General features: G+C 47.0%; 1 protein-coding gene across 1 annotated transcript; it reads right to left on the reverse strand.

Annotated features, from left to right (window-relative positions):
* Positions 1-6616: 6616 nt before the first annotated feature.
* Positions 6617-11170, reverse strand: RPL8 (ribosomal protein L8). Its single transcript, XM_014938094.1, has 6 exons — positions 11042-11170; positions 10692-10835; positions 8872-9013; positions 8230-8448; positions 7087-7202; positions 6617-6816 (listed from the first exon to the last, which is right to left on the reverse strand). Exons 2-6 carry the CDS (start codon positions 10827-10829, stop codon positions 6658-6660), a joined length of 774 nt encoding a protein of 257 aa, XP_014793580.1. The 5' UTR covers positions 10830-10835; positions 11042-11170; the 3' UTR covers positions 6617-6657.
* Positions 11171-17091: the final 5921 nt, after the last annotated feature.

The raw sequence follows: 17091 nt of genomic DNA on the forward strand, positions 1-17091 counted from the left end.
GCTGGACTCACAAACCACTTCTGCTCAGTCCCTCGTGCTGCCCTCCTCACCTGTGTGAGGTGGCACAAAACCCTTTCACATCCGTTAGCGTTCCAATAACACACCCGTGGGGAGGTGTACCATTTTCCAGCCACACTCAACCCAGCGAGGGGCTAGAAAGGGAGCGGTGTCCGAAGGGACAAAGCCAGTATTTCTGTAGATCAACCCCAGGTGTTTTATCTAGAAAGGAAACGTTGCCCTGGTTGTGTGTAAGACTGAAATGCTGAAAAGAGGACTCTGTAACCCTCCCTCTCCTCTCCAAGCCCGAGAGAGACCTGGCATTGGCTTTTGGACTGGCATTCTGCAACCTGAACCAAAAAAAAAACCTGCTGTGGGGAATGTAGACTTACCATATAGCTGTGGAAGAACTTACCTTATAGCCTGACTTCAGTCGTGGCACTTCTCTCAGTCTTCAGAGCAGCCAACGTGATTTTTGATGTAGGCTTTAGAGTATGTTATATATAAATCTGATTGAAGTACCAACAGCAAACCATAAATAAAATGTGGACTTAACTGAAGAACGGGCTAGTGGAGGACTCTTGTGTTGAATTTATTAAAATATCATATGACAAAGTTTTTGGGGGAAGAGACTTGGCTGTGACAAAGACAGGCACATAAAAGCTGGGGTGGCCTCAACTCGGGGAAAAAGTAGTCAGGTTCACTGTTGCCTTTGAATCTGTTACAAGAACATAAGCACCGACTTGACTGCGCTGTGGTCGCTGGAGAAGAGTTGGCTGCATGGGGATGTCCCTGGGGGTCACTCCACCTTCCTGCCTGCTGAGGGCCAAAGGCTTCTGTACATTGCACTCTCCTCTCTTCTGTACTGAGTGGTTATTCCAGGGACAAGTGTCCTTTCATGTTCCTGGTTGTTAAGAGCTGATGGAGGCTTCTGGATAGTTGCTGTTGACCCCCCATGTCTCCCTAACTACCAGTTACCTGTACCGAGTGGTTATTCCAGGGACAAGTGTCCTTTCACGTTCCTGGTTGTTAAGAGCTGATGGAGGCTTCTGGATAGTTGCTGTTGACCCCCCATGTCTCCCTAACTACCAGTTACCTGGTGGCTTTGCTCTACCAGAGCAAGGGCCATCACCTACAATGAACTTGAAGTGAGTGTAACGGAGGCCTAATGGAAACCTCTGGTTTTACTATGTTTGCTCTTGGCACTGGCTTTGAAGATGTGTAAATGAAAATACGAAACAATGGCGAATTACTGGGAATTTGTAGTACTGACATTAAATAAAAAAAGACAAAAAAAAAAGACGTCTGTGGAAGCAGGTAACATCTGAGTTTATCGTAGCTCTGTTCGGTTGATGTAACCCATCTGGGTGGACATGTGTGTGAATTCTGTGGACATCAACATGTTAGCAGAAATATGAACTCAAGATAAATTTTGGATTTATCCCAGTAGTTCATTGCCAGTTGGGGGGTTGCTACAAACTGGAAGAAGAAAGTTTTTGATGAAGACAGCAAAACTGTAAAGTGACTCCCATGAATGTGTTCTGCTCTCACATTTCTCTCTGAGAAGTCATTAATGCCACAGGACAAAAACGGCCGATTTTTAATTTCTGCAGAGACTGTGAAATATGTAATGATTTATCGATCACCCGACTCTCTGAAACCTTTTAGAATTTGGGCTCCCGTGGTTTTTACATTAGCTGAAAATACAGCCCAGAGCATTTCTCCTGGGTTTGATACTCGCTTACCTGGTAACTTCAGCACAACAAAGTCAGCGTTATAATTTTGTTGCTGAAGCGCGTTTCCCTCTCTTCTTTTTGCAAAACCTCTCTGGATGGATTTGCCCTCACCTCCTCCTGCCTTACACGGTTCCTTTCCATCTCCCTTTGCATTTCTTCCCACCCTCCCCACGGCAGCTTGTGGTTCCTCCAGAAACACACCCCCACCCCTTCTCCTGGTTTATCGAGGGCGGGCGGTTGGTTTGTGGGCATCCCAGTAGGACTGGGAGGTGGTGGTGTGGTAAGTGCTGGTGAGAGGTGAGCCTTGCCCATCCCTGGATGAAGCCCAAGTTGGAACTGTGTGGTCTCTGTGCAGTCGGGCTGCTGCAGGTCCTGGCGGAGCAGTCGATCGGAAAGGGATAATAATGTTCATGATGAAAGAATTCTGGTGTGCGGCAGCTTGTGGTTCCTCCAGAAACACACCCCCACCCCTTCTCCTGGTTTATCGAGGGCGGGCGGTTGGTTTGTGGGCATCCCAGTAGGACTGGGAGGTGGTGGTGTGGTAAGTGCTGGTGAGAGGTGAGCCTTGCCCATCCCTGGATGAAGCCCAAGTTGGAACTGTGTGGTCTCTGTGCAGTCAGGCTGCTGCAGGTCCTGGCAGAGCAGTCGATCGGAAAGGGATAATAATGTTCATGATGAAAGAATTTGTGATATATGTCAACGCTTAGGTAGGACTTGGTGTTTCACAATGCTGTTTCAAATCAGTTTACTTGTTCAGCCTGGAGAAGAGAAGGCTTCGGGGAGACCTTATAGCGGCCTTCCAGTGTCTGAAGAGAGCCTACAGGAGAGCTGGAGAGGGACTCTTTGTCATGAAGTGTAGTGACAGGACAAGGGGAAATGGCTTTAAACCGGAAGAGGGGAGATTTAGATTAGATACTAGAAAGAAATTCTTTCCTGTGAGGGTGGTGAGACACTGGAACAGGTTGCCCAGAGAAGCTGTGGATGCCCCATCCCTGGAGGTGTTCAAGGCCAGGCTGGATGGGGCTTTGGGCAACCTGGTCTAGTGGGAGGTGTCCCTGCCCAGGGCAGGGGGGTTGGAACTTGATGATCTTTAAGGTCCCTTTCAACCCAAACCATTCTTATGATTCTGCTTCTCTGTATGGTGAATCTCTCACCTGTGAATCCCAGGACTGGCCATAGATCATCAGTAAATACCTCAGATCCTGGTGGCAAAATGCTCTTGATCTATCAGTTGTCAGAATGCAGTCCTGCTGGATACTGACGGGTTTGAACCGTGTTTTGGTTGTTTGAAAGTAGCAAGCCTACTCCGAGGATCGTGCCAGCCAAGGTGGTAAAGGAAGACACCCTGCTTCTTGGAGGTGTCCCTGTCATCTTTAATTTCTGATTTCTACAGCGTGAATTCAGAAGGAGCCACTACCCCCTTCAGCTGAACCTCCTGCCACAGGGGCTGTCACTCCCCTCAGCCCACACCGAGGCCAACTGGTGACAACTTCAGTCCTGTTTTCATTTTCCATTCAGTGCTTTCACAGATCCTCCCAGGATGAAATAAGTTTGTAAGTAACTCAGTGGTATATTTTTATGTTTGGATTTTTTTTTTTTATTCTTTCCTTGCCACATTGTTAATTCTCTTAATGTCCCCTATTATGTAATCTGCTGGAGTTCATCTTATTCTACAGCTTGTCTTAAATTCTTTCCTTGTCACATTGTTAGTTCTCTTAATGTCCTCTATTATGTAATCTGCTGGAGTTCATCTTATTCTACAGCTTGTCTTAACTCAGACCTTCAGATTGGCAAACATATTTCAGTTTATTGAAATTTTTCATTTTAGATTGGTTTCTCTAGAGCCTTTGATTTTTTTTCATTCACTTTATTTAATTCCTTTATCCCTCCCATTTCACAGAATCTCAGAATCACATGGGGTTGGAAGGGATCTCTGGAGATCATCTAGTCCAACCCCCCTGCCAAAGCAGGTCCTCCTAGAGCAGGCTGCACAGGAACTTGTCCAGGCAGTTTTTGAATGTCTCCGGAGAATGAGACCCCACCACCTCTCTGGGCAGCCTGTTCCAGTGCTCTGCCACCCTCACAGGAAAGAAGTTCCTCCTCATGTTTAGGTGGGACTTCTTACATTCACATTTGTGCCCATTTCCCCTTGTCCTATCCCCAGGCACCACCGAAAAAGGACCGGCCCCATCCTCTTGACACTCACCCTTTAAGTATTTATAGGTATTGATCAGATCCCCCCTCAGCCTTCTCTTCTCCAGACTAAAAAGACCCAAGTCCCTCAGCCTCTCCTCATAAGGGAGATGCTCCAGGCCCCTAATTATCTTTCCATAAGTTTTTAGTGCCCACAGTGCTAGTGCTGAGGGTAGCATTTTGCCTCTGGAGAAGGTTTGTCTTGTGCTGTGGTCACTTGCTAATGTCACTGGGGCTTTTTTTAGTTTAAATTGAATGTTACTGGACTTACTCAAAGTACAACCCTGGCTTTCATTTCCAGGCAGTCTTTCCAAGGCAGGCAGTAGAAAATGTTGTGCACATTCAGGCCCGCAGGGTGCAAACGTTAAAGAGAAGCCTCCCATTTGTAGCAAACTTTCTAACAAGAGGCTCTAGTTTAGTAACAGTTCCTTGCAACAAGAGCAATTGTTCCATAATTTGGAGAATGGACTCAAATCTTCGAAATCCTCATACGACTGTGTGGGTTTGAAGTGATGTTTAGCATTGCATCTTGTATATTTATATTATATGTGTTCCTAGCTACCTTCAGCAATATGGCACTTTTTTATTTTCCCACTATTCCATACCTATAGATTGAGCACACTGATGTCCCAGCTGTTGGGTGCTGGCAGTCTGTGAGCTACCTGTCAAGAGCTGGGGATCAGCAACAAAGGGTGCCCAGTGAGAAGCTCCCCCTTCCCTAGGAAATACATGGAGTCAACAAATCAAAGCATGGTTGGAAACCATGGGTTCTCCGAGTCCTTTAAGAGCATTTGATGCAAATTGTTCTGGAAAGCCTTTGGACCAACAGCCTGAAAGTACAGCTGTCATGTGAGGAAACTTCTACTGTAGTTGGCTTATTGTGAAATCTTTCTTAACTCAGCACCTGCCAAGGTAGTCATTTGAATATTAAGTATTTTAACTGTTCTTCTTTTGATATTGTTTGGGAGGAGTCAAATTTAGATCCATGGCAGGAGAACATGGGCTTCTGACCTCATGGCAAAAAACATGAGACATGACCTTTCACAAACTTTGATGGTACCGGGGGTGCGTAAACAGAACCAAAACTTGACATTGCCTTTCAGGTTTTTCCCAAATGTGATCTGGTGCCTTTCTTCAAGGCGTGTGGTTCATTTTTTCAATCATCTTTTTCTCTCTAGAGACAGATGTGGCCAGCTACAGTGTATTTTTTTTTTTGTGTGTTTGTGGATATAAAAAAATAACTTTTATTCTTGCTTTGTATTCCATTGGCTTCCTATCAACACAAGGTCATACTTGTGTGTGGCAGCCTGTCCTGGGCATTTCAGGCTCAGTAGAATTATTTTGATGGTAGTACAGGAACTACCCTCTACCTTCAAGGGAAAGAATATTTTGCACTGAAAAGCAAATATGGTTTTGCAGTCCACACTTTGTCACATCGCCCAAAGGATCGTTGCTTTACTGTTTGGGAACACCCAGCACACAGAGGAATCCACTGTCTATTCTGGTAGCCACTTCTAGGGGTTAACTGCAACAGACTGAATATGGCTGGAGAACATCAAGCAGGTCAGCAACAAGAACCTGGACCTGACCACTTCCCCCTGCCTTGAACTTGCAGTAGTGGTGACCCTGGCCAAAGCAAAGACCTCAGAAGAGGACTGGGCGCTGTATTGGCACTGGAGCACATTTGGCCCTGGATGTCATCCTCATCCCTGGAGATGCTCAAGGCCAGGCTGAATGGGGCTTTGAGCAACCTGCTCTAGTGGGAGGTGTCCCAGCCTACAGCAGGGGGTTGGAACTAGATGATTAAGGTTCCTTCCAACCCAAACCATTCCATGATTCTGTCAGTGAGCCCCCGAGATCTGGGTACTCCTGGCAGAGGGAGGGTGCACAGTCCCAGGCTTCAGCAGCAAGTCATCTCAGCTGAGCGACAAGAGTGAGTGGTGGCCCTGCTGCAGAACATAAACAGAGTCCTGGGTTTAGCCCATCCAGTCATGAAAAGCTGGACCCTGCTCTTGCTGAGGCTGCAAAGGAGAGAACTTTGAAGCTGTCTACCCCTTCCAAACACTGAGGAGTAACGGTGGCAGCGTGTGTGAGCACAATCTTCAGAAGCCTGTGCTCAGAGGGAAGTTTCTTTGATTTGGCTGAAGCTTGATGGTCCAACAAGGAAGCCCAAACTCGACAGGAGCAGTAGCTGAAACACCTCCTCTCTAAGGAGTTCTACCACACGCAAGCTTTTCCTCCCAAGAAACACAGCAGATAATGGTTTTCCATTTTTACGTTCGAGTCCATGAACATAGAAAACCAAGTACCCTTTAACCATTTCAGCTAGAGTCATAGGTTAAAATCAGGTAACCAAGGGACTACTTGATCAGCTTGTAATGCTTCACCGGGCCTAAACAACCACGTAGCTAGGGCAGTGTTAACATCACACCCAGACACAAGAGCATCTACAGCCAAGTGTCACTCCAGCCTGCGATACCAGCGTATGGACTGACACAATCCCTGCTCTTCAAGGTGGAAGGAAGGAAAAACCTCATCTCCACTCACAACTTCCCCTGGTGGAAGTTGAATGTTACCCCTGTTTCGCCAAAATAGTAACTCAAATTTCACACAAGCTCTGTGTTAAAAATTTATTCTGTAAGCTCCACGCCGGGTCTTTAGTTCTCCTTCTCCTGCACAGTCTTTGTTGCTCTGTGTTAAAAATTTATTCTGAAAGCTCCAGGCTGGGTCTTTAGTTCTCCTTCTCCTGCACAGTCTTTGTTCCCCGCAGCCTACCCGTACGACGGGCAGCAATGAGACCAACTTTGCGCCCAGCCGGAGCATCTCTCCTGATGGTTGAAGGCTTGCCAATGTGCTGATGGTTACCACCACCAAAGGGATGTTCTACAGGCTGTGGGAAAGGAAAAGAAGTCGTCAAATTAACAACAGAAATGCGTAATGATGATGTTTAACAGCAATAAACAAAAAATTCAACTGCTTCATTTCATTTTCAGAGTAGTAACTATCAAGTGTTGCTAACTACCCTAATTAAATGTGCAGCTACAGGGCAGTCTGTGAAGCTCTCTTTCCAGAGATGTGCCAGACCCCTCCCCCTATCAAACCAACCCTTTCTAAACCACAAAAATGTAAAGTCAAAACTCCTCATTGGAAATGGACTCACGTTCATGGCCACACCACGGACACGCGGCCAGCAGTTTCTCTTCGCCTTGTATTTGTGATAGGCCCGGCCAGCCTTCAGGATGGGCTTGTCGATACGGCCCCCACCAGCAACAATTCCTGAAAAAAAAATTAAAAAATGCAGAAATAGTAACACACAAAGAGAAGGGTAACACAGAACGCTGTGGGCACCATGGCAGTGCCACCACTCGCTCTGTATCTCAGCAAAGAGTGCTAAGTAAAGTGTTTAAGAACAAGATTAATTCATAGTAATATTCAAGCTCTAAGAAGCAGCTTCTAAAGACCAATTTCAAACAATCCAACTGTGTCCTCAAAACAGTATTTTCCAGCCCACATTAACAGCAAGCTTAGACTCAAGCTACCAACCTCACATAAAGTGCTTTGCAAGGGGATGCATACTTTAATTACCATTTTTCAATCCATACATACAGGATTGTGCTTAACACTTTCTAAAGCATTACCAGTTTTATTGCTAAGATTTCTTGGGTAACGTTAACAGTTTTTCAACTAAAGAAAATATGAACTGAAAGAGCTCAGGGGACTTTCAAGTCCTTTAAGGTTTAATACCTAGTTGTTTGATTACTTTCATCAGTTCTACTGGAGGAACAGGTTGCAGATTACTGATTTTGGTGTCTTCTGTGCAGAGGCACTTCTGTGAGTGTCACCTGCAGACTGCATACAGCCAAGGGTGCAACAAACCTGGTAAAGCCTCTGCTTCTTGACAATGGTATCTTCCATTCCTTGTCAGAGCTTCCAGAATACTTCACTCAACTGAGAACACCTCCAGCACTACCCCTACAGACTCAGCAAACCATCAATGCCTTTTCTGCAGTTCTTCCCCAAGGATGCAGATTTTACAGGTTAAGTGATCCCATTATAGCTTGAGGACAATCAGCATCTACTTTTCTGTCCTCCCACTAGGCCAAACTGTCTCCAAGTTACAGTTCCCATTACCAAAAATAACGCAAGCATAAAATACAAGTGAGACACCTGTGCACAGACTGTACCCGTGCTCAATCCCGGGTCCACCCTGTAAATTATGCTGTTTTCTAGACAACATTGGGAACTGGGGCCCTGTTTGAAAGCTTGCTTAGCAGTATTTAAACTCACAGCTGTCACTCCTTACCAACAACAGCTCTGTTTGCAGAAGAAATCACTTTCTTGGAGCCAGAAGGCAGCTTCACTCTGGTTTTCTTTGTTTCAGGGTTATGAGAGATAACGGTGGCGTAGTTTCCAGAAGCACGGGCCAGCTTGCCACGGTCACCAGGTTTCTCCTCCAGGCAGCACACGATGGTGCCCTCCGGCATGGTGCCAACAGGCAGAACGTTGCCAATGTTCAGCTGAGCTGCAAAGAGCAATCAGAGCATCAACAGCTTCACTCAGGCTCCTGTACTTGAATTACAATTCTACCTAGTACAGGCATCGGCGCGTAGAAGAAGGGCACTGCATAAACACTTCAGCAGCAACAGGCAGGGGCACTTTTTGGTTGTTTGACTTGAAACACAAGCGTCGTGTTCAGTGTAACAGAAAGGCAGGCAAAATGGGACTCTAGACAGATGAGCCCAACACTTGACAAGAACTGTGGTTAGGCTTGTGAATGAGGAGAGCACAGTCTCCAAGAAGGAAATCTACATTTGTTTCGAGGCTAGTGAAAGCTACTGCTTTGTGATGGCTCCAACAGCACTGAAACGTCCCCAACTTCATGTATTCAGACGGCATCTGCTCTGGTGGTGTGAAACTGGGCAACACACCCTCTGTGTTAACTCACCTTTCTTGCCGCAGTAAACGAACTGCCCAGTATGGATACCCTCAGCAGCAATGAACAGCTCGGTCCTCTTCTTAAACCTGTACGGGTCACGGAAGGCAATCTTGGCAAGGGGAGCACCTCGGCCAGGATCATGGATGATGTCCTGTTGGAAGGCAGATGTGCTTTAGAACAGGTTACAGCATCTGCCACAGCTTCTGCAGAAATCAAAGAGCTAGAAAAACTAGAGATGATTCCTACTGACATAGTTCTCCTTAGAAACCCAATTTCTCAGAGGGATGTTCATTTCTCCTGACATGACCAAGTTCAAGATTCACATTTGTAAGAATACAACCTCGTGTCTGTATCACAAAATAGTTACTCTGGGTAAGCGTGCTTCTTGAAACTCTTTTATTCCTGACATTCTACAGATATCAGATCTCTCCATACTAAGAAATCCACTTTCACTAGTTGCCCAATCACCTTTGGGCAAAGTTGGACATAATTAGCAATTTCTCCAAGTGTTTTCTTGGAATGGAAGTGTTTCTAACCTCCTGGTATTAAGTACGCTGAAGTTATATAAGCCCCTACGTGATAAAGCACAGACTTGTTGTTTTTCTCTTGGAAAAAATACGTCAATTCTGTTCTGAAGCACACTGAGATTCCAATACACAACCATCTGTTTAGACTACAACCAAGTAATCAAAGTTCTTTAAGATTTGCCTATCTTCTAAGAAAACTCAGGTGATGTTGGTGTCCAGTATGAACATTTTTTATGCGGTTTTCAACCTTGAGAGACAAACGCTCCCATGTATTACATAAGTTTAAGTCAAAGCTACCTACTTACTTTTTATGATTAAACTCAGTTATGGTGAGCATGAAGAAAGTTCTTGCTACAGCCAGATAACTTGCTTTAAAAGGCTGAAGAGAGAGCTAGATGTTCAGGGCATCCAGACAGGTACCCAGTAGCACTATTTGCAATCTAAGTCATTGACAGCCAAAGAACACCTACACCACATCTGAAACCTAAATAAAAGTGCTCCCTTGCCCCCGCTGTTTAAAACTAAGATGATGACTACTACTACCTTGTGTTTAGAATTTTATTTTTTTTTTAAAGATGCAATCAACTACAGGGACATCTCTCCCCACCCATGTTTCATGAGATACAGGGTGACAGAAAGGCATGTTGATATTCCTATATTAGCAAAAGTCTAATAGAAAAGCATACTGCTGGCTTTTTTATTTAAATCTGTGATAAACACAAAGTAATTTAACATTTCAAGGAGTCATAGAATAATTTGGGTTGGAAGGTACCTTTAAAGATCATCTAGTCCACTCTCACCTGGAACGCACATCTTCAATTAGATCAGGCTGCTCAGAGCTCTGTCCAACCCGACACTGAATGTTTCCAGGTATGACACCTCTCTGAGCAACCTGCTTCACCATCCTTATTGTAAAAAATTTCTTCCTTATATTTAATTCAAAAGTACTCTCTTTTAGTCTAAAGCCACTACTCCTTGTCCTATTGCTCCGTTCCCTGATAAAGGGTCCTTCCCCATCCTTCCTGTAGGCCCCCTTTAAGTACTGGAAGGCCACAATAAGGTCTCCCTGGCTCCTCTCCAGGCTGAAAGTGCCTCCCTCAGCCCAGAACGTGCCTTAACTTAAGGAACATGACTTATTTAACAAAACACGAGAAGCCTGAACGAACGAGGAACAGCCAAACGGCTGAGAGGGCAGCTCAGGCCCCTCACAGAAGCGAGGTGCGGGGAGACGGTCCCTCAGGGCGCTCGGCACCGCAGGCCCGGCCGCTGAGGGATGCCCGGCCGCGCAAGGCCCGCCCCTACCTTAACGATGCCCTTGATGTACCCGTGCCTCTCGGCGAAGTCGACGGCGCGGAGCTTGGCTGGGCCCTTCCTGTGCTTCACGTGGGCGCGGAAGACGGACCCCGCGCCCTTTCTCTGGCCTCGGATCACGCGGCCCATGGCGCCCTGCGGGCAGAGACCCGACACCCGCCATTAGCAGCGCCGCCGCCGGCCAGGGGGCCCCCTCCCCTTTAGTCCCCACAGCCCTTAACGCCCGGCCCACCCCCCCCCCCATCCCCCGCGCGGGGCAGAGCCGAGGCCGGGTGGCAGCGGCGGCGGGAGAGGGGCGGATGGCGGCGGATGGAGGGGGGACGCGGCGGCCGTACTCCTACCTCCGCTCACGGCCTCGCTGGGAAAGAAGGAAGGGCCGACGTCACCGCCGCGACCAAGGCCCTTCCGGCGCAGGGAGAGCCGGCCTGCAGTCGCGCCGCCGTGACGTCACCCCGCGCCGCTGCTAGGCAACCGGGCCCCGGCGGGGCCTGAGGCGGGGAGAGGAGGGAGGAGGGCCCCGGCCAAGCGGCGCCCTTCTCGGCCGGGCGCGCCGCTGCTAGGCAACCGGGCCCCGGCGGGGCCTGAGGCGGGGAGAGGAGGGAGGAGGGCTCCGGCCAAGCGGCGCCTTTCTCGGCCGGGCCCTCCTCGTTTCTCCTCCCGGGCCCATCCGGACGGTGCCGGTCCTCACGGCCCGACCCGGTGCAGGCCGGTGAGAGCAACTTCCGGGTTGCTTGTAACGTCGTTTAACGTTTACTCCCCGTCCCTCTGAGGGGCTGGGGAGGAAGAGCCCCCCCCGCCGCCCTCCTGTCAAGGGGCTGTTGCACCCCCTTTTTGGGGGTGGGGGGATGTTTCTTGAAGCAGTCGCTGTTTAAAAGCTGGGAGGGCCGACGGCCCGTCGCCTGGAGACCTTGCGCAAACAACCAAGTTCCCCCAGCCAAGAGCCATTCCTAAAATAAGCCGTCACGCCAAAACCCTTCCTAGTTTGCCGGAGCCGAAGAGGCTTCCTGGCTGATGGTATTCTTTCCTAAGATTTCTGCACTGTGCTTTTTTAACAGCTGCAGATTTCAGGCCGCGAAGCAACTGAAGAGAAAAACCCCGCAGCTGCTTTAAGCTGCCTTTGCCAGTTTTTTTTTTTATCGATATTAATTAGGGCGTAACAGAGAGAACACAAAGCAGAGGTAATCGTCTTAAGTGTTCCTAATCAACTTGTGCTCCGCCCTGGAAGGGGAAATTAGAAGTGCCTTAACTTCTTTAACAGCCCACTGGGTTTTCAGCATCAGACCTTCTTCCCAAAGCGGTCACTGCTGATGACCTAATTCTCTAGAAATGGACTCATTGACTTTACATCGACCCACTGGAAATGAGGAAAAGCTCATCAGTGTAGGCCTATATGTGCAATTGTTCTCCTGGCCTTGAACCGAGAAGAACCTAAGCATCCACCATTTCTTGATAGATAAGCTCTCCCACATTAGTCTTCCCAGAACAAATGGAAGTCACGCTCCTCATTGCAGGCAAAAATCCTAATCCTAAGGGGAGGTTACTGTCCCTCCAACAAACAGCTGCTGTGCCAGCTTCTCAGCCTGAACCCCATTTGACATATTACCTCTAGACTTGTTAAAACAAACTGCCACTTTGGTTTACATGGATACCCTGTGTCTGAACATCAGAGACTTCGATTTATGGCTCCTCTTGGCTGCAGTTGGCGGGGCAGGAGCATTGTTTTTGTTACTAAATCTGACAAGAACCAGAGCCTTAAGGAAACTACCTGGATTTCCAAATGATGCCCACATAACCAGTAAATTACATTGGTCGCTCCTCTTTCATCAAAGCCTCCCAAGTTTTCTAGCCTTGATGGATATCGGAGAAGACATGCAAGTAGATAACAGAACTGCCGCAGTGATGCAGATGATTGATCTCCTATAAGAGACAACATTAGCTAAACTCTTGAATCGTTAAGGAATAACATCACTGTGTTACCTCACCTGGCCAAGTACAGACTTGAAGTTAACCTCACAATGAGGTTAAGTATTTTGTTTAACTGTGCTTTCTCATGGACCCAAAGAAATGTAGGGAAATAGTTTACACCTGATTGCAATAAAAAATACTGTCCAGGCTTTGTCAGAAGAGTGTGGCTCTGTGTGATACCATTCAGATCTTGGTGCTGAAGAAATATGACCGTTGAGCCCTACCAACAATCACTATTCTGTTAAACTTTTAGGAGGTGGAGACGGTGCCGTGGTTTGAAACGAGGCTGTTTCCCTCCTCACTAAGTTCCCGTTCCCTGATGTTGTCTCTCTCCAGAACCCATCCGCAGGGGATTTGGCTATGTGAGGAGGAGGTGGCAGTGGCAGAGCTACAGCAGGACAAGCCCACACTGGACAATACAGCATGAGACATGGAGCTACTGATAGCACAACAAAAGCATCACCCACCAATATAGGTATCACCTGGCACTGCCTACCAACAGGACCACTGTTTCTGGTGCAGCTTCGAGTCCTGAGATTTTGGCCTTCAGGACAGCTGTGGTGACTACAGCTGCTTTGGCTTAAGATGTTACTGTCTTTAGCAGCCACCCTGCCTTTCTGCCAGCAGTTACAGCCACGTGGAGGCAGGGCTAGCGTGCTGGATTTTCCTGGCCAAGGCCTCTTTTCCCACCAGAGCTCATACTGTGCTGGAGCTGGGGGAACAGGCTCATCTGCCTGACGGTTCTCCAAGTCCTGGCAGCAAGTGCAGGGATCTCCAGATAATGTCCTGCACATCTGCACAGATCAGCCCCACTGTACAAGGGCCAGAGGTCTAAGGCCCTCAGGAAGCCTTATGCCTCCTAGACATGCGCAGAGAAATCTGGATGGAAGTCCGACGGCGCTAGGCAAAATAGGATATGTTTCCAAAGCACAGCTGCTGCACATCATAGCCTGATATTTTGGCAGCGACTTCCTTCTTTGGCTGCTTAAACTACAAAACTCAGCTGAGGTGGCTGAGACACGGCCCCACATCCTCACTACCAGGGCGGTAACATTCAACAGCAGGGAAACACCCATACTTCTGGGGAAGGCCAGGTCTTGTAGCCCCATAGCTACTTCCAGGGGACTGTGTCTGTTGGAGTCCTTCCTCACGCATTTCCCCATGGCTGGGAAATTTGCTGGGATAATGCAGAAAGTATAAAAACTACGTCCCTGAGTCTGGAAGGGTTTTGGCAGAGTTGTGGGTAACAGTGCTGCAAATGCAGCGCGCTACTTGCATGGTGGGAACAAGTCAAGGGTGTGTTGCCTTAATTAATCCTTTCATGACAGTCACAGGCTATTTCACTAAAGGTTAATTGCACTGCAAATAGCAAAAGGGGTGGCGTTCTCGTGACAGATGGCAGCTACCAAGAAATTTTGAAGAGATTGCTGTTTGGAGAGGGGGAAGAAACAGCAAGGTTTCTCTAGGAGCCTTCCTTGATAAGGGAACTGAGAAGAAGGGAAGCCCCTAACTATCTGTGCATCCTTTGAAAGGGAAGAAAATAAAGGATGGGCATAGGAGTCATATGAGCATTTCCTCTCTGAAAGTGATATGCTACAGTAAAAATAATCCAGACCTCCTTCAGGTGGGCACATACCTCTGTTCGTGGTCTTGCTGACCTCTCCGGGGCTTTGCTTGGGATTAGGAACTGACACTGGGACTCCAGCCAGGCTGCAGTGTCACAGTTCCAGTCTGCAAAAATAACATACCTGCTAATCCCCAGCAAACACACTCGGGGCGATCCTATTACCTTCGGGCTGCTGCTCCCAGAGCAGGGCACAAGGGGTGCAAGTCACCTGCTGCCACTGGGGCGAAGGAAGGGCCGTGAAAAGGAGCTACCACACAGGCTGTTGAAGGCAGGCAAAGCCTCACCTCCTGCTGTGCATCCAGAAAAACTCCCTGGACTCTGAGGGAAATGTCCTGGGCCTGCAGTATCCTGTTTCTGCAAGTAAAGGAGCGCTTTATGAGAACCCTCTCCCAGCAGTCTCCCATATACCACCCTCAGCATCCTGGCAAGGCACAGGCCACTCACTCGTCTGTATTCAACTCTTCTGGCTTTTTCGAGGAGACAAAAATCCCTCTGCTGAGACACCACAGGCCTCCATTCCAGTGACTGCTCCCAAAATAAATACCTTTGCTCTCTTCAGAGGAATTTCTCCTGAAAGGACCAGCTTCTGTTTACTGTCTTGAAATAAATATTCACCCTCAACTGTACCCACATCCCTCCTCCCCTGCCTGTCTCATTCCTAAACCCTGGAGGGAGCTCCAGGAAAATTACTGGAGCTTTCCCTTCTGCTCTTGCACGAAGCAGATGAGGTCTCTGGCCTCACGACAACCACTTAATCATAATTAAATTGTAGCTCTTCTCTAAACTTTCCCTGTAGATACAGCACTGAGTGACTTGGAAGGAAACCTTAGTCTTTACAGGGTTTCCTGTGTTTGCAGATCATAATTTGCGAGGCAAAAATGTACATCAAGAAAACCTGGCCGATTACCTTATCTTCATACTCAGCTTGTGCTCCCTTTTGAGTTATTGTTTTCATGCATCAGCACAAAAGACAGAACTGGCAGCCCTCTCACTTTGGTAATACTCATGGCATTCACTGGGCTTACAAAGGTGTGGCAAAGACATCGCCCCTGGGGCACAAGAGACTCCAGCTATGCCAGGGCAGGTTTTATCCCAGAAGCACACAAGGAAGATTGGAATTTACCGTACACAGAGGAGAAGATGCCAATCGGGTGGCTGCTTCCTTACCTGGTGACTTCTGCACAGCCAAACCTCTCCAGGAGGATATGGGTTTGCAAGCATTTTCTATTATTCGCCATCTAAGCACAGCCTGGATTCTTTGGAAGACACTTGACCCAGAGCTGCAGAGGTGGAAAGTCCCAATCAAAACAAAGCAATTTATTTTTCACTGATGGGATTAGCAATGCTTTATTAATTAGGTTCTGGTGACCTCTAGAGGCCTTTACCCCAAAGCACCTGATTTCTGAGTATCTTTCCTGTTCTGGAACAGAATGCACAAGAGTTCTTTATTTTAGTTTCAAGCCAATTTTAGCCTTAACAGGGAAGATATTGGGCAATAATAATTGACGGTTATTCTTTTCCTCCCACTAAACATGGTAATAATAATTCCCAAGGTACAGCATCCTCAACATCTGCACAGTAACTGCTCTAGGTGTTCTGGAGAAGCAGGAAATTTGCTTTGTGCATTGTCAAGGAGGAGCTACTTCTCTTCCTTCCTTATCTCTAATGATATATTCAACGAATATCCTGGAAAAACTGCCCACCTACCTGGTGAGGTAATCTGGTTGCTTACATGCACGTAAATTATGTGTGTTTACGATACAGGCGTTACACATGCAGTCAGATACTACTTGTCTTTGCAGGGGACAGCATTTGTGGGCTACTCCTTGCAAGGGAGTGCTCAAATACTGTGCTCAAGTCCTCTCAGTTTGGAGTATGACCATGTGTTCTGAAAAACTGTTTTCAGCTGGCAACAGTGAAAAATTGACAACCCACAAGATTTAAGGCCAAGCAACACTGTTATGTGAGAAAATTACTTTCTACCTGTATTGTAAAAAAACAATAAAATTACCTGCAGAGAAGAGTGATGCAATGTCTAAGAAAAAATGTGTTGTTTTAGTTATACATCTGTATAACTTTTTTTTTCTTTTCTTAATGAGATAAATAATAGGGGCAGCTGATGGAGAAGAGTAGAAATCCACTGAGCTAATTTTCTTTCCTCTTGAGCAGCTGAGATAAAGGATTGAAACTCTACAGAGGACTTAAGATAATTGGAAGGAGAGATGGAAGAACAGTGAGACACTGCCCAGAGAGGTGTTGGGGAGTTAACTGAGAGAGGCTTACAGCCATAGAGAAGCTTAGCAAGAAAAGGATAGCAAAGCTGGAGGAGGTGAAGTATTTTTGCAGCAATGCACAGCTCAAAAACCTCTTTAGCAAACTTGCAGTCCTACAGTGATGTGTGGGAGACCTTCTAAAGATTTCTAATTTAAGAGCACCCAGCTGTACTTCCAGATTTAGTTCTTAGTTGCTTTTCCTACCCAACCCCCCAATAAACTGTTTTTCTTTTTGCATTTCCTAATGGACCTCCTACCAACACTTTAATGGCCGCGTTTGTTTGGTGTCAACATCCCCGGAGGCTACAGCCAGGGTAGTTTGTGCATCCAGTTTAGAAAACAAATACAATAGCACAGGATTTTCTCTTGCTTGATGGATGTGACCCACAAGAGAGGAAAAAAGTGTATGTTTTGGTATTTTTTGTATTCTTTTGGCATAATGATGTATGAACTTTTTTTGTTTTTTAAAGATGTCAGTATTTTTTTGGTTGTTTATTTTCATAACATCTTGCTTTGTTCTTGCTCT

This window comes from Calidris pugnax, unplaced genomic scaffold, assembly GCF_001431845.1.
Source record: "Calidris pugnax isolate Ruff unplaced genomic scaffold, ASM143184v1 scaffold25, whole genome shotgun sequence".
Lineage (NCBI taxonomy): Eukaryota > Metazoa > Chordata > Aves > Charadriiformes > Scolopacidae > Calidris > Calidris pugnax.